Genomic DNA, 22166 nt, shown 5'->3' on the forward strand with positions numbered 1-22166 from the left:
TCTCTAGCCAGGTTCCTCTGTCTGGGTGTAGGGCAGGAAGAGGCAGAGAGAGTAGGATGTAATCAGGGTTGGGAATTTTGCCAGGCAAGAGAGAAAGGGGAAGAGAAAGGAGTTGAGAGTGTATCCAAAGGAATGGTTTTAATTTTATCATGAGGTCTATGCTGGGTAAGAAGGGACTTGTGGGTGCGGTGGAGGGGAGGGGCAAGGGACAGTGAACAGGTGGTAGGATCAATGGATGGTAAGTCTTGATGAGGTTTAAGAATTATTGAGTTGAGTACTGGGTGTAATGAGCTGGAAACAATGGAGGTGGTAATCAGAAAGTTAGGTGTTTGCAGCTGAGATTTTGGAGGAGCTGCTGCTATTGGGATGTGGTAACCAAAGAAGCTATTTCAAGGGTCAGCTGCATTAATAGAGGCATAACATCTAGAACAAGGGAGGTGAATGTCTCACTTTATTTTCCCGCTTTCAGACCATCTGAATACCACATTTCTAGACAAGATATGCTGAGGGTTAGAAATTACCTAAAACACCTTTGGTGAACAATAACCATGATAATGAAAGCCTGAGAGAGGGAAGACTCAGAAACTGCTCTGTGCATATCAGAGATGTGGCACTCCCTTCAGACACCAGAAAGCTGTTCTTTCAGAAAAAGATTGGACTTGTTTCAGTATATCCACATGGAGAAGAATCAATTGGTGGAATGCCAAAGGAGGCAGTTTTTAACTCAAAACAAATCAGCGCTATCCCACAGTGCACTGGACTCTCTGTGGGAATGAGTTGCTTGTAACAGAAAGAGTTCCAGGATCGGTGACATGGTTGATTGGTAGTAATATTATAGGAGGGAATTCAAGCATCAGATGCTCTTTAAATGCCTTCCCACTCCAGTATTCTATTCTGACCTTTTCTTAATAAAAACCCTGTGTGGCTGGCCAGGATGAGTATTATTACTCCCATTTTATGTGAGACAAAACTGAGACCCTGAGAGGCCAAGATACTGGTCTCAGGTCACAAAGCTCATGGCAGGACTGCAGGCTGAACCCAAGTCTACTGACCCTGAGTGCGGACTGCTTTCTACAACGCTGAGTCACCTGTGGATGAAAAGAGAAGGGAATGAAATTGGCTTTGAGAGCCCATTTTTTTGCTTCCTGTTTCCAGGGCTCACTGCTTATCAAATGAGTCAGTAGTCATTCCATGATTCCCCAAAGAGAAGTCTTGCTATTCGTGTGGGAAGGTTAAATAAACCAGGATGTAAGAGGCTCTTCAAATTATCATCAAAATCAGTTCACAGTTTCACAGACACACACACGCAGTCCAGGGAGGACCCTTGGGGAGGAGTGTGCGTCAGCCATCAGGAATGCGTCCTTAAACAGAAAAGATGATGGATTGATGGTTGGTTGTTTTGACTTTCTAATAAGCTAAAGCAGATGTTTCTGTGGATACTGTAAATGGGGAATGAGCTGGTCTCCCTGGTTGCTCTTGGGAATATAGTAGCCCTAGATGGAATGCCCAGCTTGGAGGTGAGTCAGGAGCTCCAAAGTTAAACACAATGTATTTTAAGAAAGAACCTTGGGAAATGTTGACTCCTGCCTTCAGCATCCTCATCTCAGTCCAAAACATCCTGCTAATGAAAAGCTCCAGGTTCTTGCCCCTACCCACTAATTAGGATGTGCCTTAAGATTTTTTGGCCTGAAGTAAACTCACCATGGCTCAGTTCCTGTCCTGGAGCTTGGCCACTAAGGAGGACCCACTAGGACAGAAGGAACCTCCATTTAAGTCTGTGAACCACAGCAATAGACAGCTGGGAGTGTCTTCCTCAAAGCTGAGACATAAAAAAACAAAAAAAAACTGATGTTCCCATGGCAAAGACTGGCCATTTCTTTCTTCCTGCTCCCTCCCTGCCTTCCAGTGGGACTCAGAGATTGCACCTGAACACCACATCCTGGTGACAAGTTGTCCCTGATGGTCCTCACTTACATTTTTCATTCCTGTTACAGTAGAATGGATGGAAATGGTCTGTTTTAAGTTTGCACCTGGAGCCCTAGCTCTGTCTCATAGTTGGCCTGGGTTGGACAGAAGTTTGATGTCAGCAGCAGCTTCAGCCTCTAAGCAGGTCAGGATAGGAAACCACCCCCTTTTTCTCTAGCTCCCCACACCCTAATATGGGGATTCTTTAGCTGGTAAGATGAGACTGCTAAAGAAGGAAAATAAATAAAGAAATCTTACTTTTTAAACAAGGCATCTATAGTCGGGCATGGTGGCGCATGCCTGTAGTCCCAACTACTCAGGAGGCTGAGGCAGAAGGATTGCTTGAGCCCAGAAGTTTGAGGTTGCTGTGAGCTAGGCTGATGCCACGGCACTCTAGCCCGGGCAACAGAGTGAGACTCTGTCTGAAAAAAAGGCATCTACTTTTTAGCTCCAGGAAAGTTTCTTGTTTTTTGAGTCTCTCCGTCTTTTTATCTCTTCTCTTCTCTCTCTCTCTCTCTCTCTCTCTCTCACACACACACACACACACAATACCTGAGGTTCACACCATAGTGGAAGTCACAGTGTCACTATTAGTGCTCTTTGCAGAAAGCTCTAGTTTTCAGAGAAACCTAGACAGCCCTGGGCCTCTGATTTCTGCAGCCAGTTCCTGCACAGGCCCACCCCTTAATGCTACCTTCCAAGTTGATGTGAGCCCCTGCCCTTCCAGAGCCAACCCCATGTGCTCCAGCATGCATTCTCTGTGTCACTTCAGCCTAAGTGGGACTCCCCCATTCCAGCTCCCCTCTGCTCCTTATTCCACTTGTTTTTGCCCTTACATTTGGAGGGTGCCTGTAAAGATTTATGTTCAAATATATACACTAACAAAATAACTAAATGTCCTGATCAGATTGACAGGGGACAAAAGAATTGGTACTTGTCAGGCCTTTGTACAAAACAGAGCACCAAAGTTAAAGCTAGAAACAAGGAGTGAGATTCCAAGACTGTTCACTCCCCCTTGATCTGTTGTATGAAGGCCTACACACCCTCATTTCTATTGCTGTGTAATAAACCCCCACAAATTTTAGTGGCTTAACATTTTCTTTGCTCTTGATTCTTACAAGCTGAGCTGACTCAGCTGAGTGGTTCTTCTGATGATCTTGCCAGTGGTCACACAAATGGCTGCTTTCAGCTGGCAGATTACTGGGAATAGGCTCAGCTGGGTGGTTCTTCTGCTGGTTTTCCCAGTGGTTATGCGTATGCCTGCTTTCAACTGGCAGATTAGCCAAAAGGGAGCTAAGCTGGGACACTGGAAAGGCTGGGTTCCTCTCTCTCTCCATAGAGACTCAGGATCTCTCCCTCTTCACATGACCTCTCCATATAGTCTCTTCTTTTAATGAGATACCCAAAATTTTGACATGGCAGTCCAGGGCTCCCAAGAACACAGAAGTGGAAGCTGCCAGGCCTACTTAAGGATGAGACTGGAGTTGGCACAGTATAACTTCCACCACATTATACTGGTTAAAGCAAATCACAGGTCACTATTGGATCCCAAGGGAGGAGGTAACTCAAGGATGTAAATACCAGGAGTCATGGTGCATTGGGGGCCACTATTGTGATAGACTACCATATCCCATACACCGTGGGAGGGACAAGGAATGGGGCAGCCAGCATTATAGGGGGATGTGCTCTGGAAATGCAGGAAGGCAGAGAAAAAGAATAACACAATTATGCACATAAGCAGGGAAATGTATCATATAAAAGCAATGGGCATTCTTACCCAGTACCTGCTAAATACCAGACACTGAGCCAGGCAATCCACAGAGAAATAAATAGTCCTGTTGTCAAATAGCTTTGCAGTCAAAGACATTTCTTATATATTACTATCTACTGGAGTTTAGATAACCTGATCCTCTAAACCTTCTTAGTCTCTGAGTTTCTATGCAAGTCTGGAGCTCAAGAAGAGTTTTAGGGTAGAAATGCAAAGTTGGGAGTTGCCAACCCATAGATAGTATTAATGTCAAGGAAACGATTGAGTTTATCTAGGGAAAGAGCAGAGAAAAAGAAGAGAATATGACTTACCACCATTTTCTGAACTGTGCCCTATGAATAACTACAAGTCAAAGTGCTCAATAAAATTGAGGATTAGACTAGGGTATTGTTGGTAAGAATGGCAAGAAGGGTGAAAGGTTTCATTCCTTGTACCAGCTCTGATTGCTTAGGAGTCTAAGGCCTCTCCAGGTTTGACAGGGAAGAGCGTCATGGTTGATTAGCAATGCCTGCCCCAAGCAGGGAATGTGGGCTGTGCTTTACCCATCTTGGATTTGTGAGGAGCCTGTGGCCCAAGCATCTATGACTATGTGAGCACCCATACTGGCTATTGACTCCTACAACTCTGTAGCAACTCAGAGGCTAAAGGAACCTTCAAGAACTAAACCAAGACTCTCTATTTTTGTGCACATGAAACTGCAGCTGCTGCTTCTGAGTTACAAAAACATGCAGGAATATGATCCCTTGGGTACACCCTACCCCCACCTCCATCCCCAATCCACTCTGGAACAAAGCAGTGGATCAAATAAAAATAGGCATGCTAATACTGACCTATGGTTCCCAAATCTGGCTTTGCTTCTGAATCACCAGGGGACCTTATCAAGAATATAGGCTCCAGGTCATAAGCCATAGTAGGCCTGGCTTGAGACCTGGGCATCTGTATTTTTTTACTGTTTTGATTGTGATCATGTATGCAAATCCTGGTAACCATTAACTTTCTCAAACTTAATGTCAGCAAGCCTCATAAAATCAAACCAAATATTTACCTTATTAAGCAACTTCTAAAACTTTAATAGGATTTTCCTGTGCCAAGGGTGTGTATATTGTGAAGGTAAGGCCTCACAGAGCTAAATAAATTCTCCCTCATACCTTTAGAAAAATAAATATAATAAAGCTTTTTTTGGTTTTTAATCTTTCACAGTCAGAGAAGAGATTGGGCAGAGACGTGCCTGGAGTGTTGTAGAAGGGTTCAAGTATTGTCATGGTCTGCAGTGGATGGCCTTTACAGATCATTCTCACCTCGGATCCTGTGATTCTGTAATGTCTCCACCACACTGGTGGTTCCTAAGGGAGCATGACTTTACTCATGAGAAGCCCACAGTACATGGTGAGAGTGGGAGTTGGTCAGTTGGTTGGTTGGTAGGTCAAAAGCCTTCACCAGGCTAGCTACCACTTAGACTGGACTGAAGGCTATGAACCTTGACCACATCTGAGGAAGCTCAGAGGAAGGAACTTTGGATCTCATTCTGGCTAGCCTGGCCTGTGAAGAGGCAGGACTCTTTTCTGGTCTCAGCCTCACATGGTTAATTGTTGACAGTCCAGCTCCTACATGTTCCCAGCAGAACAGGAGCCAGAGTTTGCTTGGTGACAGACAGACTCCTGTGCTTGCAAGGAATCTGTCCTGGGTCACAGGCTGGATCACAGCCTGGGAGACTGTATAAAAATGCAAAGTAGCACCCAACCCTCTAGGACCTATTCACTTCCATTGTGGCGAAGCAGACTGAATAATTGAGGGGCTTTGCAGTTCACTAGTTAAGGTCCAGCCTCAGGACTGAAGCCAAAATGTGCTGGAAGAAATTCAATGGCTAGATGGATTCAATAACACCAGCTGGCTGTTTCCTTTTCATTTTCTCTTAGCAGCCTGATTTTACCACCTAGTATTGAGAATGGGAACAAAATCACGCCCAGACCTGAAACTTTCAGTTTATGGCAAAGGAGATGAAGGGATAGAAGGATCTTATTTGGTGTATATGGTTCTGACTCCCCTCAATGTATCAATAGCAATAACAACGTAATAACTCTTATTTACTTAATTGCTTACTATGTACAGACACTGATATGAGCACTTCATGCACTATTAATTCATCTACTTCTCACAACAACCTTATGAGGTAGGTACTATTATTAGCTTCATTTTAAGAGATGAAGAAATTAAAGTTTATAAAGTGTAAATACCTCACCTAAGAAAAGGGACTAACTGCAGTTGTTAAAGGTACAGATTCTAGAGCTAGACTGCCTAAGTTTGAACTTCTTATTAACAAGCTACTTAATAACATTCATGAACAAATTACTTAATTCATTTATGCCTCAGTTTCCCCATCTCTAAAATGCATTTTTAAGACTTGAGTGCTTATGATGGATAAATGAGTCTTTTCATATAAAATGCTTAATATTTACCTGAATGATAGTTAACAAATAATGTTTGCTATTTTTACAAGACATATATTTTATATATTATAACATAATGTATTATATATAATATATAATATATAAGTATATTAAATATAATAGTATGTATAATATTATAATATATGTTATAATACATAATATATTAATTTAAGCAATTTCCAAAGCCACTCCCCTTTAGACAGTGCTTTGGTGGTGCTCACATTCATGCATTCATGCCTGAGTTAATATATTTGTTAATATATCCATTGCTGCTTTCCATAGTCCCCCATCCATCTATCCTGTCCATCCCAATATTATTTCCCCTGTCTTCTCCAGTGCTAAACTTGAGAAGGAAAAATCGAAACAGCTCTGAGTGTGATCCATCTCAATTTTAGATCTCTGGAATATGCAATGAGTAAATGCTTGGTCTTCACACCCCCTCCCCACCTATTCAGTTTAACTCCTCTCCTCATGTACAGTGTTGTGTACACGGGAGGGGGTGTTTGTGCATTCATGGAGGTGAGGTCTTCTTATATTTCCTGCAGTTGTTTCAAGCTGAGTGTTATTTGGGCCGTATACACTCACCACTCTGAAAGAATTGTTCCCTTGCAAAACCAGACATCTTTTGATGGGACACATTTCTCAGTAACAGAAATGAGAAACAGAAGCTTGCTAAACAAAGTCACTAAATTGCCCTGAGACTAGCCACTTAATACTGACCTATTAAGAGGCTCTACATACAGCAGCCTTGTACTTGGCTCTCAGAGCCGGAAGGAAGCCTTTGATGACTCCTCCTCCCACCACCCTCTCCCTGGCTCCCTCAGTTCCGGTCGCCTTGGCCTTCCTGCCGCTCTTTTGTTACAGCCGCAGAGCCTTCATGCTTGGTATTTCCCCACGCTTGAATGTCCTCACATTTTGTGGCTGTTTCCTTAACATTTGGGCCTGGAGATGGGTCCACACCCCAGCAGGGTCAAGTGTTGAGGTCTGTACAAGACAAGACTCTGGAACCGAGAGTCCTGCCAAAAGCTGGGAACTGCAAATGGCCGCACCCTCCATGAAGAAGAGGTTAGGGAAATTGCCCAAGGTCACACAATTAGTAAACATTATAGCCAAGCTGTGGATCCAGGAGATCTAACTCCAGAACCCAACCCTCTAAATTGGATATTCTCTATTTCTATTTTCTTACATGAAATAAAGGAAAGTTCAACATACTCCAAACACCTTGAAACAGTAGACAAGGAGGATAAATGGAAGGAAAGTCTTAATTAAGAAAGCTATTCTGCTTAGCTTACTCATGTCTTCCCTCTAGCTTGTTCAAGGGTAGGGTTAATACCCCGCCCATCCTCACCATAAGAGGGGCTGTGAAGAGACCAGCCATCAGCTTTCATTTTCAAAACTCTCTAGCTTCCAACAGTGAAGGAAGCATCCTCTTAATTCACCACTGTCCAGGCTGGCCAGCTGGCACTTCCTGGTTCTTCCTTCTTATCTACTTAATGGCCCCTGTCCCACTGCCCCATCATCCACCAGAGCTGGGAAGCCCTTGCAGGTGTCTCAACAAACCTCAAACCACAACCGTCTCAGCGCACGGCAGGGGAAAAGCCAAGACTCTATGGCTCCAAGCTTCTCCTGTTGGTTTTAAAGCAGTTTAAGCAAAGGAAGACCCCCCTAAGCATATGGCATCCAGACTACAAAGAAAGCTTGAGGATTTGTTTTAATTTTAAAATATTGTAGAAAGCTTTACTGTTAGCTCTAAGCCCTGATTGCAGTGTTTCAAGGGAGTGTTCACATTCTCAGTCTCTCTCAGCAGAGACAGTCACTGCTCAGTGTTTTTATATACACTAAATTTTAGGAATTCTTTCTGTGGTTCAATCTGTATCTCACCATTCTCATTTTCCTCCTGACCCACCTTAAGACTTTCATCTCAAAATCTTGGAATATGTGAGCAAGAAACAACCCGCTCATTTGATCCAACTTCCTCGCTTTATAGGTGGGGAAACTGAGACCCAAAGAGAAAAATTATTTCCCCAAGCTCAGATAATGAGAAAAGCAGTGAGAACTTAAGGGAAACGTATCCAGTTGCTTGCTCTCATTCACATTATTCATGAAATTTCCTCCAAGTTCCTGTTTAGCCTGTGTTTATCATGTACCTTCTCTGTGCCCCAAAATGTGGCCAATACAAAAAAAAAGACCTGTCCTGAAGAATTCAATTTTCCCTAGGATTGTAATAAGGACACATAAAGTAAGCCAAAAATAATTCAAGACAGGAGCATTCAGTTATTTTTTTTTTCTATTTATTCATGTATTCATCCATCCATTTATTCATTCTTTGGACCAACATTTATTGAACATAGAATAGGTTTTGCTGCCAGGGAGTTTATAATTTACCAGGGAAAAAGTTATGCTCAAATGCTAACTGCTGGGTTTATGTAGATTTAACAGGTGCCTAACTAATGGCCCTGCTTGTAGTGTTGATCAAGGCTGATAGCCCTGGGGCATTTAGTTGGATTTTAAAAGTCATGGCCTTATTCCCAGGAAAGAGCTAGCAACTGAATTTTGTAGAGCACCTACATTGTGCTGGGTGCTTTGCATTTAATTATAATGGCAATCCTTAAAGATCAAGAAACTGAGGTTCAGAAAGTTTAAGTAATTCACCAAAATCACCCCACTAGACTCTCAAATCCACGTGACTTCAAAACCTGAGGTCTTTGATTACAGACCCTCTGCCAGCCTGCTTCCCCAGCCCGGCTGGGAAGATACTCCCGGCCAGTGGTGCTCATCCTTGTTAACTTGAATGCTTGAGGGTAAAGGAAGAGGCCTCAGGTATTGTGCTTCAGAGATAGTTGCCACTGTGGCCTCTAGAAGAGGAGCATGTAGCTCCACTCAACGGGGAGCTGGTGATATGTGGGATACGTACAACTGAGCACTCCTGTGAGAGGGACTGTTCTCCAGCATTCATTCATTCATGCTTAACAAGTATTTACTGAGCCTAGGCAAGCACGGGGCACAGGGGATGCACTAGCATGTTTGGTTCTCCAGCATGGGTGTCTGGGATTGATTTGTCCAGAGCAGGGTACGTGAAAGGTAGTCAGTTATAGCTCGTTCTTCACTGTCATGCCATACAATGGCAAATAAGAGAATGTTCCTCCCTTCAAGGACTCGCTGCTTCCCCAGCCCGGCTGGGAAGATGCTCCCGGCCAGTGGTGCTCATCTGTGTCAACCTGGGTGCCTGCTTTGATCCAGTCCGTTGCCTAACTTGGTCTGGTGTTTTCCCTCTCCTCCCCTCTCTAACTTTGGCTCAACTTGGGTCCTAAAAGCCCACAAACACAGACTGAGTTTTCCTACTTTGCCATCTTTCACCCCCAGATTAACTGTCATAATTCAAGGTAGAATTTAGCCAATTCTCTAAAAGAGGGTCAGTTAAACTCTGAGCAGGTTCAAGATATGATTGCACGACAGACTATATGGTACAAATACTACAGCAGTACACCTGAATAGAGAGATCAGAATCATAGAAGCTTCATGGAGGACATCCACAATGGTCTCATGACAACTCAATATGCACAATCTATGGGCAAATATGAGCTGGCATAAATGCAGAAGCCCCAAGCTAACCAGTGGGTTAGTAGCTGAGAAAAGGACATGGGCTATATGATGAACAGGAGGTTATGGAGTCAGTTATTATGCCCTAGAGGAAAAACTCAGTGCTGGCCACTGACCTTTGAGAGGTCAAGAGGTCAACAGATCAGCCACCATCCTCTTCCCAGCCCTGGGATTTCTGGCGCCATTTGTGTGCTTGCCCAGGAATTCAAACAAACAGGGAAATGCAGGAGGAAAGCCAAACTGTTCTTGAGTGTTTCCTGTGTGTCCTGGACTTGCCGCCAGAGCAATGACTGAGCAATGGTCACATCATCCTGGAATTTTTGCTAAGAAGTTGCTGCTTCCTATGACTGTCTTGCTAGTTGATGGGGGTTTTCCCCCTTAGGCCAGAATGCCAGTCAGAGGAGCCCATCAGTCTAGACACACTATGGAATCTCCCAGCCTGGGAGCTGGGAAGGAAAGGGCCTCAGAGGTCCACCCTCATACCCGGGGCTGGGATCCCTTCCATGACTTCCGTGCCAAGGGGAGCTCTGGTGACCACAGACTCACTCCAGTGACTGGCAGCCTCTTTCCCATCAGTGTTTGGAATCTCTACCTTATATGGCACTAAAATCTGTGTCCTTCTGACTTCCACCTATTGGCTCTGCTTTTTCCCTCAAGGCTACACAAAATAAGTCTGCTTAATTCTTTGCTCACAGAACAGCCATTCCTGTGTTTGAAGACAATCATTATGCCTCATTCCACCTGCCCTTCTCCTTTTCAGGCTCAGTGTTCCCTCTTTTTCCAATCCTGGCATCCAGTTCTTCACCCACAGAATATCTTCCCTGTTACCCTTTTGAATCCCTTCCCAACCCCTTCCCCGACATCCCACTCCCACTTCACTCATACATGTCTGTGGCAGAGTAATGAGATCACCTCATCTCTCCTCCATCCTGGCTCCTTTATCTCACATGTACATCTCCCATCTTAAAAGCAAATCCATCCTTCAGTCCTGCATCCTCCAGTGGCTGTCACCTACTTCATAACCAAGCTTCTTGAAATTTGTAATCACCGACATTTCCTTCTTTCCATGTACACGTTAACCCCATGCTGTGTGGTTCCCTCCCTGTCACTCCACCAAAAGTAGTCTGCAAAGGTCACCAGTGATCTTCTAAATGCCGACTCCAATAGACACGTTGTGGTACCTCTTTCACTTGACATCTCGGCAGCATTTGACACTCCTGACCACAGCCCCTTGCGTGGCTCCTGTGGCAGCTGCTCTGCTGGCCACCTTCCATCTTGGTGGGTCTCCTGCTCACTTTCCTTGGCTGGACTCTCTTCCACCACCTCTCTCTGCTCCATGGTTGTAGGTGTAGCCCAGGGTTCTGTCTTTGGTCCTGCTCTCTGCTCACTATACACGTGCTGCCTGAGGAGCCTCATCCAATCCCATGTCTTCAGCTACTCACAGGGCCCTGAGCTTCACGTTCCTTTCTTCCGAACCTCATGCAGAGCCTACTGCTTCATGAACACATCCATTTGAACATCCCGTGGCACCTCAGACTCAACATGTGCCAAGTCTGCCTTACCTAGTAAGTTTTCTCATCTTTCCCTATCCTCAGCCTCGATGAGGAAAGGACCCTACCATGGACTCCTCCTTCTCCTTCATCTCCACGTCTGGCTGTTATTAAATCCTGTCCTTAATGATCATTGCCTCTGTGGACTCAATGCCTACAGTGTGCCAGGATTTTTATACACATTATCTCATTTATCTCTCACAACAAGATGGCAAGAGAGGTATTATTATCCTACTCTGTTATCAGTGAAGACTGAAATTTGTTTTATATAACTTGCCTAAGGTCACATATTTAATAAGTGATTTCAATCAATACTTGATTTCAAAACTCTCTCCACTCCCCCACACTCTGCCTTTCCTCCTCTCTCTACCTCCTTAACATCTTTTACCCAAACCTTCTCTCCCTTGGTGTCCCCAGTACCTTACACCAGGACTTCGTGATCTCTCACTGCCTCCATGTCTCGTATGTCCTCCCAGCTGTCCATCCATCACCCACTCTGCCACCAGAATGAACTTCCTAAAACACATGCCACCTTCCTGCCTAAAAGCCCTGTAGTGGGTCCCCATTGCCCTCCAGACTATTTTGGCTCTTTACACAGACATGTAAAGGGGTGGCCCCTGAAGTCCCCCCAGCCTTGTCTCTCCCCACCTCCTCCCCATTCTCACCCCTCTACCAAGATCCAGCTGTGTATTTTCCCGCAGCTCCAGGAAGGCATCATACTCTCTCAGTCCACATGCACATGCTGTCTCCTTTGCCAGAGACGCCCTTTTCTCTCCCCTGTCGCCACTCACTCAGGGTGTGTCTGGAAACCTCTGCTCTTCCTCAATCCCCGCCTCTGAGCCTCCTGCTCCATGAAGCCCTCACCGCCTCTCCCCCCAGCAGAGCTGCCTGCCCTCCTTGAGGCTTCCCATGTGCCCAGCACATACCTTTATTATTACCCTTGCCACAGTGTGTTGCAAATGCTTTTTTACTTTCTTGTGTCCTGGTTTGACAATGAGGTCCTTATATTTATCTTTGTATTTTACCAGTAGTATAATGCCTTGTTTATAGTGGACACTCATAAATGTTTGTTGAATGAAATTTTTATATCATACCTAGTATAGCCCCTGGCACAAAGAAGATACCTTGCCCAACACATTTCTTTAAGTGAATTAGAACAGATGTCAATAAACAATTATGATACAATGTTGCATATGTTGTTATAGATATGTCCAAAATATTATGGGAGCCCAGAGAAGAGAAGAATTAGCACTATCCGAAGAGTAGGGAAAGAGATGGGTCAGGGAAAGCTTCTTAGAAGAGGTGACATTTGAGCTGGGCCTTACAGTTTAAGAAGAAGTTGATCTGAGCAAAAAGGGGCCTTCTGGGCAGAGAGAACCAGTAGCTTGAGCAAAGACATGGAACTATGCAAGGGCCCAGAGTGGTTGGGAAGCAGCAAAATGTGTCTAGAGTGGCAGGTGTTGACATGGGTGTGTGTTGTGGTCAAAGTGAACACCACCTAAGGAATTGGACATAACCCCAAAAGCAGCAGATGCCCTTTTAGGATTTTCAGAAAATAAGTGGCCTGCTTGTGCTTTGAGAGACATAGAGGATGGATTGGGGAATCATGAATAAACTCAAAGGAGATGAGATCAGTCATTGCAGGATTATACCAATTGCAGTAATCCCAAGAAGAGATGGCTTTGCCCTGAATCTACTCAGCCCTGCCTGTACAAAGTTCTTTCTGCAGAGAGTCATGTATCTCAAAATATGCCTCACCATAGGTAGGGAGGGTAGGATGCAGCGAGGTAAAGTCTCTGGTCAAGTAAGTTTAGAAAATACTGGGTTAAATTAATGCCGAACTTTTCAGAGCCTTTATCATGTTTGCTATAGAGAATATATAGTTTTCCAAACTTATTTAATCACAGAACCTCTTTCTAAGAGCATCTCAAGGGATTAGAGTTTAATGGAATATGTAAAATAGAAAAAAAAGACCTAGAGTTTTTATGATTCTATAATTTCTAGTTCATGGAAGGAAAAAAAATAGTTTTCCCTTGGGTTACAACTGATATTCCCACTGAACACTCTGCTGTAGGAATCTTGTGTGTGTGTTTTTTGTTGAGGGAACACAGTAGACTCCCATGGAAATATGAGTGGTAGCTTTTAGTCATTCTATTTAGAGACAGGCTGAGCAAGTTCACCTGCTCCTCCCTGGTCCCTCATGTTTGTTCAGGCCTGAAGGAGGTCAGGCCCCGGTGTTTGAAAAAATGGCAGGTCCTGACCTATGGAAGAGAGAAACCAGGTCTGCAGCCCTGGAATGTTCTGCTCTACCAGCATCTTTCACTCTGCATTTGGTCAGCTTGATGGAGGGAATGGCAGAACAGCCAGCCACCTCGGACCCTCCATGCCCTTGGGAGGCTGTATCACAGGTGGCAGGTGCCAGGTTCTGTTGATTATGGCCCAGGTCTTGTCATACTATTGCACACAGTTCATCGGGACCCCTAGGCACAGGTCACCATTTGCAGGCTTCCCCTTGCCTAAGCACTGGGGGAAAAATATCAAACATCCACCCATCAGCCTTGTGTCTTTAAGTGATCCCTAGCCTCGGAAGGCCTTCCCTGGCAGCTCCAAGGCCATTTCCTAGATGAGTCCCCAGGGTTGAGAAGTCTGTGCAGCTCTGTGTGTGGCTTGGGGAGGTGCCTTTCTCTCTATTGCAGAAATTCCCCACTGGAGAAGCGTCAGATGTTCCTCAGCTGCTGCCAGGGTTACAGGGTAAAGAATTCAAAAGTGCAGAAAGGGACAGATAAGCAGGAGCCTCCTGGGTAAGGGTGGTTTCTGGCAGGACAGGAGGACAGCAAGGCCACTGCCAGAACTAAAATCAGGAAACTGCCCAGAGCCCTGAGTAGGGGGCCCTAAGCGGGGCCCCTGGGGGTGCTCCTGGAGGGTGGCTCTTCAGCCCTGCCCACCCAGCTGATATGGTTTGTGTAAACACAGAAAGGGCTCTAAGACACCGACTCTCCAGATTTTCTTATCACATGGTCTGACCTCCCGGCTTTGCACTTGTAGAACTATCTGAGTGAGGCTCCTGGTGTGTATTAACTTCAACCCCATACATTAAGTAGCTTATGCTATTCCTCCAACGCTCTCAGACCAGGAAACAGAGACCCAGAGAGACAAAGGGGACTCAGCCAAGACTCCTAGTGTTTGTCAGAAACAGAGAAAGAATACAGTTTTCCTATCTCTCTGTTCAGTGTTTTCTTCACCATATGGCACTGTCTTTCCCAATGGGGGAAGAAATCCAGCTTGATTACATATTTAGCTTTATCTTCTGCAAATCTGTATGGCTATTAAAACTAAAGTAAGGCAGATTCTAGAGTCAGATAGAGCCAGATTCAAATTCCAGCTCCACCACTCACCAAGAGCAATAGAATAAATAACTTGACTTCTGTAGCTCAGGGTTTCTTCTCTGGAAATAGTACCTGTATAATAAGGTCATGTGAAGATTAATTGAGTTAATATATATAAAGAGTTCAGCATGATTTATTACCCAGCAGGTAATAAACACTCAATAAAGGCTAGCTATTTTGGTTACCATTGTTGTTAGTATTTTAGGGAATATGAAAAGCAATTGATAACTAACATTTAAATAAGTGTTATGGTGAAAGCCTATTACCTATATTTGGACGTACATGGATGAGAACATGTTTTTCACTAAGCCATTTAAATTTCCACTTTGAAATTTTGGTTTTGCAAGCTTAAAACACTAAATTTCCACCAACTTCTTCATGTATCCACCTCTTCTTAAAACATTGAGCTACAGTATTGGCTCACCATAAGTGCCCACTAGATGTTTTCAGATGGATGGATGGATGATGGATAGATGAATGGATGACAGAGGGATGCATGGTGTATAGATGGGTGATGGATAGATGGATGGCTGGATGGCTGGCTGGCTGGCTGGCTGGATGATGGATGATGGATGGTACTAAGACAGTCACTGAAGTAACCACCTTTGGTTCAGACTGGATAGTGATCCAGTTTCATGAAAAGCCATAATGGAGAGGCTGAGGGACTTGGATGACATGGTGAAGGGCCCAGGGGTCTCGATGCTGACAGAGAGCAGGTGTAGTGGAAGTCAGGGGACATGGAAGGAGAGACTACAGTCAGAGACTGAGGGGACAGTGTGAAACCCTAGAATAGGAGTGGTTTCTGGTAATAAAAGGTCCAGGGAGCAGCCATGGGGATGGGTGTCCAAGGTGGATAGGGGTTCCAGAGGTCCTTAAATCCAAGGAGTCTTAGGAATTCTGAGTCCAAGTTATTGGATGGGTGATCCACGTAGCCTTTTATGCAATTCCAAGTTAGTACTAAAGTAACCTGAATTAACGAGGTTTTACTCTATATGCCGTCAAATTGCTCCATGGAAGGGAGCACGATTTCTTATATAAAACTGAATTAAATATGAAATAGTATCAGGCACTGAACAAAAGTACTTATTTATAATTCTTGCTTTATTTTTACCTCAGCAGATGAGTGGTGGTGTTGCTTAAAGGTTGTGTGTGTCTGTGTGTGTATGAGGGAGACAGAGACAGAAACAGAGACAGAGAACGTTCATTACATTGTTTTGTTATCTGACCTTTTCAGTATTTTAGCTCCAGGCCAGTTGTGGAGCAACACTGGGAGTCTTGTAGGAATTATATATAGCAAAATGTCACCAGCAACCAAAGACATTCTGTTCCCCACTCCCAATCCAAATACTTGAAATTCATACCCTGAACAAAAATTCACAGTCAATTTTGGCCTGGCGAGCATGGCATTATATTTGTGATGGGAGGTTTTATTTGTCATTTCTATTCCCAGTACAACGGAAAGAGAGCTGGATGGTGGTCAGCAGACACAGTGAGCCCCGACCGCAACCCCATCAGCACTTGCTCTATGACTGTGAATAAGATTTGGGCCAGAATGACACTTGCATTGAGCACTTTACAGTCTAAAAAGCACCCCCAGACTTTAGTTCATAAAACTGTGTTATATACTTGAAGTTTGCTGAGAATAGATCTGAAGTTTTCTTACCACACACACAACAAAGTGGAAACTATGTGAGGTGATGGATATGTTAATTAGCTTGGTTGCGGTAATCATTTCACAATGTATACCTATATCGAATCACCACATTGTGCAGCTTAAATATATACGATTTTTATTTGTCAATTATTCTGGAGGGGAAAAAAAGTCACCCTCAGCTTTTAACCCTCATAACAGCCCACAGGAGTTGGCCAGGCAGATATTATTGTGCCCATTGACACTTGAGAAACCAAGACAGAATTGAGCAGTGAAGTGACACGCACAGGTCACTCGGTTGTGTGTGGGAAGCCAGGTCAGGCCTACAGGCCTCCCGACCCACACCCAGCACTCTTAGCCCCAACTATGGCAAGTCCCTGCCTCTGCATTTCTGCTCCTGTGACACGATCCCATCTCCAAGGACCCCCACCAGCAGCTCTGACCAGCTAAGGCTCTGGAAGGACCATGGCAGGAGAAAATATTTGCCCACCCGTTAGCATTTCTGCTGGATGGGGTAAGCCATACACAAAATTATGAGGTTAGAAAAAATGTTTTCTGGGCCATTTCAATGCTCCTCATTCCCTCATAGCCACCGGCCTCATCAGAAAGATGCCCCTGAAAGCCCTGACTTCAACATTATACAAAGTATCTATGTAACAAAAACATTTATACCCCCTTAATATTTTGAAATTTTAAAAAAATAATAAAATGAAAAGAAAGATGCCCCAATTAATGGGTACAAAAATATAGTTAGATAGAAGGAACAAGATCTAGTGTTTAGTCACACAATAGTTAACTTTAGTTAATCATAATTTATTGTATATTTCAAAATACCTAGAAGAGGAGATTTGGAGTAACCTCAACATGAAGAAATGATAAACGTTTGAGGGTACGGACATCCCAATTACCCAGATTTGATCATTACACATTGTTTGCTTGTATCAAAATATCACATGTACCCCATAAATATGTACAACTATTAGATATCCATACAAATTAAAAATAAATAAGTTGAAAGATGCCCCAAGAGCGTAGGAAGCCCACCAAGTGGGTGCCCCAGCCACCTTGTCTAACAATGTAATAAATCTTTCTACAGCTGGTCCCAAGCTGGTCCCAAGCCTGTAGTTTGTACCAGCGTGGAATGGCAGGCCACTTCTCCCGATCACGTGCCCTGACACTCCTTACAGATCAATCGGGACATTTTTTCTCAATGAACATGACCTCAGATTCTGTTAGTCATGAATTGTCCCCAGATGAAACCGATTTTTTGTCCATGTGTTAAGTAATTTTTAATAATTCATACCACACTTGCTTCCAAAAAGGCTAAGAGACATCAACAAAACTATCAAACACCAGGATCAAATAGCAAGGATTGAATAAGGAGGAAATCTGCGTGCAGAAGACCTAGGCTGGGGGGCCTATTGCAAATGAGCAGAAAACTTCACTCTCAGCTTCCTTACAGACAATCGTTAAAAGGAAAATGGGTTATAAAACTCTAGCAAACCCAGTCACTTTTTAGGAAGACCCTGAAATCTAGGAGACAATGCTAGCATAGATTTTAAATAAGGCACAGCAAGCAGCTTCACGGGCATTGTCTTCCCCCACCAAGGCAGTGCCTCTTGAAGGTCTCTAGACTGTCAGAATCAGAACCATCTGGGATGCTTGTTTAAAATGTGGATTCCTGACCCCGGTGCCACCCTCACTGAGACTCCCTGTGAGATGGGCCTGGTGACCTGCTTTTTAAACAAGCTCTTTAACTGATTCTTCTGTACCTGCAAGTTGGAGAACACCTTCGCCAAGATGTTAGTAGATGACAGTGACTTAATGTAATGGCTCTTCCCAACCTTTCTTACATCTTACCAAGGACTAATGCCTGACCCAGAGAGTTCTCTAGTGGAGGAACTCCAGGCCTCAGGGTCCAGCAGGGGAGATGTTTGGAGGCTGCAGAGGGTCCCCAGTTACTTGTGGTGGGGAAGCTGGGCTCTTTGCATGTCCTTGGGTTTGGCGTGAGCCTTCTTTGGGGATCTCAGGTGGCCACAGGCTACAGAGAAGGCAGGTCCCATCTCAGCCATCCTGGCCCTCCTGGGGTCTGCCATGGCAGCCCATGGGAGCCACCAGCCCACATTAGCTACAATAATGTTGGCTTGGCTAACCACAAGCCCAGTGCCCTACTCTCTCCCTTCCCCATCCTTGTCCACGATGGGGCAGGCAGGGCTCCAAGCCTAGGAGTCCAGGAGCCAGCCAGGTGGCAAAAACCTAGGTGAAGGAACTAGGCCACCTCCCACCCCCTGGCCTGCACTTCTCCCCTCCCCAGTGTAGGCTGGGATCTGCCAGGAGTCTGCCTCAAGGGGAGGTGCATTTTTTCCTCTCCCTCCACACAGGTTTGGAATAAATTGCCTCATCCAGTTTGAAGACTTTGCCAATGCCAACGCCTTCCGCCTGCTCAACAAATACCGCAACAAGTACTGCATGTTCAATGATGACATCCAAGGTAGGTTTCCACCCCAGCTGACAAAGCCACTGGAGACTAACACCTTTTTTCAAACCTCACCAGGATGTCTAAGGGGTGGGGGAGGAGCCTCACCTCATGGCTGGTTTGCTGCCAGCAGTTATTGAAGAAAGAACATTAAACTCGTAGTCAACTCCCACTTGGCTAATTCTTAGTTCTGGGACCTCGAACAAGTCCCTTAACTTTGCTAAGCCTCAGTATCCTGGTCTATAAAATGGAGACCATTACTGCTGCAGAGGTAGGTAAGAATTATGTGATTTAATATATGTAAGAAATTCTGAACATTGTTGTAACTTACTAGCTAGTTGAACTTGGACAAATCACTACTCTGACCACAGTTTTATTATCTATTCAATGAAGAAGGTAATAACTGCCTTGCAAGAGTATTGTGAAAATTTAAAGCGCTAATGTATAGAAAGTACTAGCACATAGAACTCATTGGACCAAAACATCAATCACCATAAAAATGGCCTTCCCCAGCCATAAGAACTTGCTTTTGGATTTTCCTGGTGTGTCCCTGTTGGGGAGTCAGGACAATTCCTTCTCTGAATTTGGCTGGAATGTGTGCTATGCAGAAGGATTGCCCCGACAGACACTGGCACCAGGGACACAGAGCACTTCAAAAGCCAACATGAAGCATCTTCTTGTTCAGGGTCCACGTGGTTACCTATTCTATGGCCCAGAAATATCTGAAGGCACTTGCTTCTAGCTGTGGAGGTGCTAGTTTATGAAGGTGGAGTAGAAAGACTGGCCTCTCAAAAATTACCTCAGCTGATCCAGGAGTTCACAGGCAGGAACATTGTGAGCTATTCCTAGCATTTTGTAAAGCCCAAAAGAAACCTCGGTGACTCCACGTAGGTTATTATTTAATAAATGAAGTTTGCCAAGCAAAATCATTTAAAACAAAAGATCTATGTCAGATAGAACGAACAAGTTGATGGGGGGCAGGTGTTTGTCCTTGGAGATAAAGATTGGCCAACTTCTTGTCTTGCCAGATGTTTTCTCTAGAAGTACAAAGAGATTATAATCTTTCATCAAGTGAGTTAGGGATAGACTTAAGAGTACTCAAACCCAGGTAATATAGCTAAAGTTTATAGCCCAATACTTATGATAAATCAGGCACTGTTCCAAGCACTTTACACATTTAATCTTATGAGATATTAGCATCTCTGTTTTATAAATGAAGAAACTGAGGCACAGAGAGTAAGTAACTTTCATAGCCAGTAAGTGTAGAGTTGGGATTTGAGCCAGGCGTTTGAACTCTAAATTCCAAGTTCATGACCACTTACCATACCATTCCCAGGTCTTATACTCATATTGCAAACCAAGTGCCTTTTTTTCTCTCATGGTCATTACAGGGTATAAGAAATGTGGTAGATGATTTTTTGTATTGGGTGTCATAAATTTTTAAAAGGCAAGATATCACAGTTACAGCACATTGCTAGATAATTAAGTTCAAAATATATGACTTCAGTGTCTGAAGAGTGGGTGCCCAGAGAGAGGACACCCAGAAGGGGAAAGCTGGGTCATGGCAGCTCCTCCCCATCAGCTGTCTTCCCTCCGTCTCCACCTTGCCCTGATGCCCGGGCCTGGGACAGGCATTGGCAGGGCTAGCCCAGTGTCACCGCACCAGCCAGGACTCAGGCAGGGCAGGACAGTGCCATCCAGGAAGACTGGCTAGGAGAGGAAAGCATTCTGTCCCTGCTGCCAGTCCCCCACTGTCAGCCCAGGCAGGCAGGGGTGTGTGTGTGGCCCTGGAGGAAGCACCTGGCGCCAGCCCCTGCCCAGCTCCCCTGGCATGCCACTCACACATGAGTCAGCAGCAGGACAGCCGGCCCCTGAGCCCACTGGGTTCCCAAGGCCAGAGGGTGGGAGTGGAAATCAAGTCCATGCAGCCGGCGCACCTGGTGCACAGTCTCCAGCTGTACAGACACACAGACAGCCACGTGTGTGTACATCCTCATAAACACACTCACAGGAACACAGCCGGGCCCTGCCGTCCCCCAGCCCCCATCCGCCCATACTGCTGCTAGAATGTGCCGCTGGATGAAAATATGACTCACCACGCCGCCCCCTCTCATGAGAAAGTTCACACTCTTTCACTGAAAACGTAAGACTTCACGATCTCTTTTCTCCTCTGACCCTGCCTTCACTTCTACTCCTGTGACCTCCTTACCGGTCATTCCTCTCTGCATGTGAAAGTCCTGCTCACCCTTTCCCATTGTCTTTGCCGGAGCAATTCCTACTCACCCTTCAAGACTCGGCTCCAGGTCTCCTGCCCAGGGGAGGCCGCACATCAGCCCCTGCTCCCCCGGTCTGATTTGGTACCCACCCAGGTGTCCCCGCTGTTAGTCCTCTTACCACCCTGTACCTCGAATGCCCGTACTGTGTCGTCTGCCTCCCCACGAGATGATAAGCTTCCTTCCAGAGGCAGGAGCCACGTCTTGTCTATTCCCGTTCCCCAGCTCCCGGCACAGTGCCTGGCACATCGTAGATGCTTAATAGATGTTTAAAGAATGAATGAATGATATCTACGCACACAGGCTCACATTCTGCAAGCACAGCCACCCATTCATGTGCTGTGTCTACTCTGAACACCCCCGTGTGCTCATAGTCAGATGTATACATATATTCACATGTGTATACTGCATGGATACACATGGAGCTTTTTGTTTTCAATTAAATCAATTCATTTGTTTAAATTCATTGGTTTTTATGTCCTGCTTCTAGAGTCTATTTCGCTCCCAGGCAAAGCCAGGTGGAATAGTTTTCTGGGTCCCACAGTAAACAAAAGAGGAATTTCCCATTCTTTTCTCAGAAATTAAAGTCTAAAGCCATCAATCTGGAAGTCATGAGGAGAGCTGGCAGGTAGTGCTGGAACGGCAGTGGCACTTTGATCCGTGCAGCCTGGCATTTAGGTGTGACCATGTCATTAACAACAATGAAGAGGTGGGCATGGACATGCACTGCCCAGATCCTCCTGCAAGGAAGGGCTTGTTGCCCCAGCCGACAGCAAGGCTGTCCGCACATCAGGCAGAGCCTGCGTCAGGCAGAGCCTCAGCTACAGAAAGCCACCTCCCCCACGGTCCTGCCCTGCTGCGGCCATCCTCACCCAGGGATGAGGGAACACAAAGGCCCAGCTATTTCAGTCCAATGCAGGACAGCCCGAGCTCCCCATGAGGCTGAGGCTTCGGGGCCTATGTCGCAGCTCAGCTTTCCCCTGGACCCATCCTGCTTCCTTCCCCTCCTTCCCACAACGGTACTTCCTAAAAACATCCCTGACACTCCAT

General features: G+C 45.1%; 1 protein-coding gene across 7 annotated transcripts in view; it reads left to right on the forward strand.

Moving 5' to 3' along the window:
• ME3 (malic enzyme 3) overlaps positions 1 to 22166 on the forward strand; it is a 200809-nt gene that overhangs the window by 148732 nt on the left and 29911 nt on the right. For all 7 annotated transcript variants that reach the window (XR_011233692.1, XR_011233693.1, XM_069470955.1 and 4 more), the window contains one exon: positions 18749 to 18858. Coding sequence is in view for 5 of the 7 variants with exons in the window: in XM_069470955.1 (XP_069327056.1) it covers positions 18749 to 18858 (110 nt within the window). In the remaining 2 variants the exon portion in view is untranslated. The remainder of the gene's footprint in view (positions 1 to 18748; positions 18859 to 22166) is intronic.

Source organism: Eulemur rufifrons, chromosome 6, assembly GCF_041146395.1.
Source record: "Eulemur rufifrons isolate Redbay chromosome 6, OSU_ERuf_1, whole genome shotgun sequence".
Lineage (NCBI taxonomy): Eukaryota > Metazoa > Chordata > Mammalia > Primates > Lemuridae > Eulemur > Eulemur rufifrons.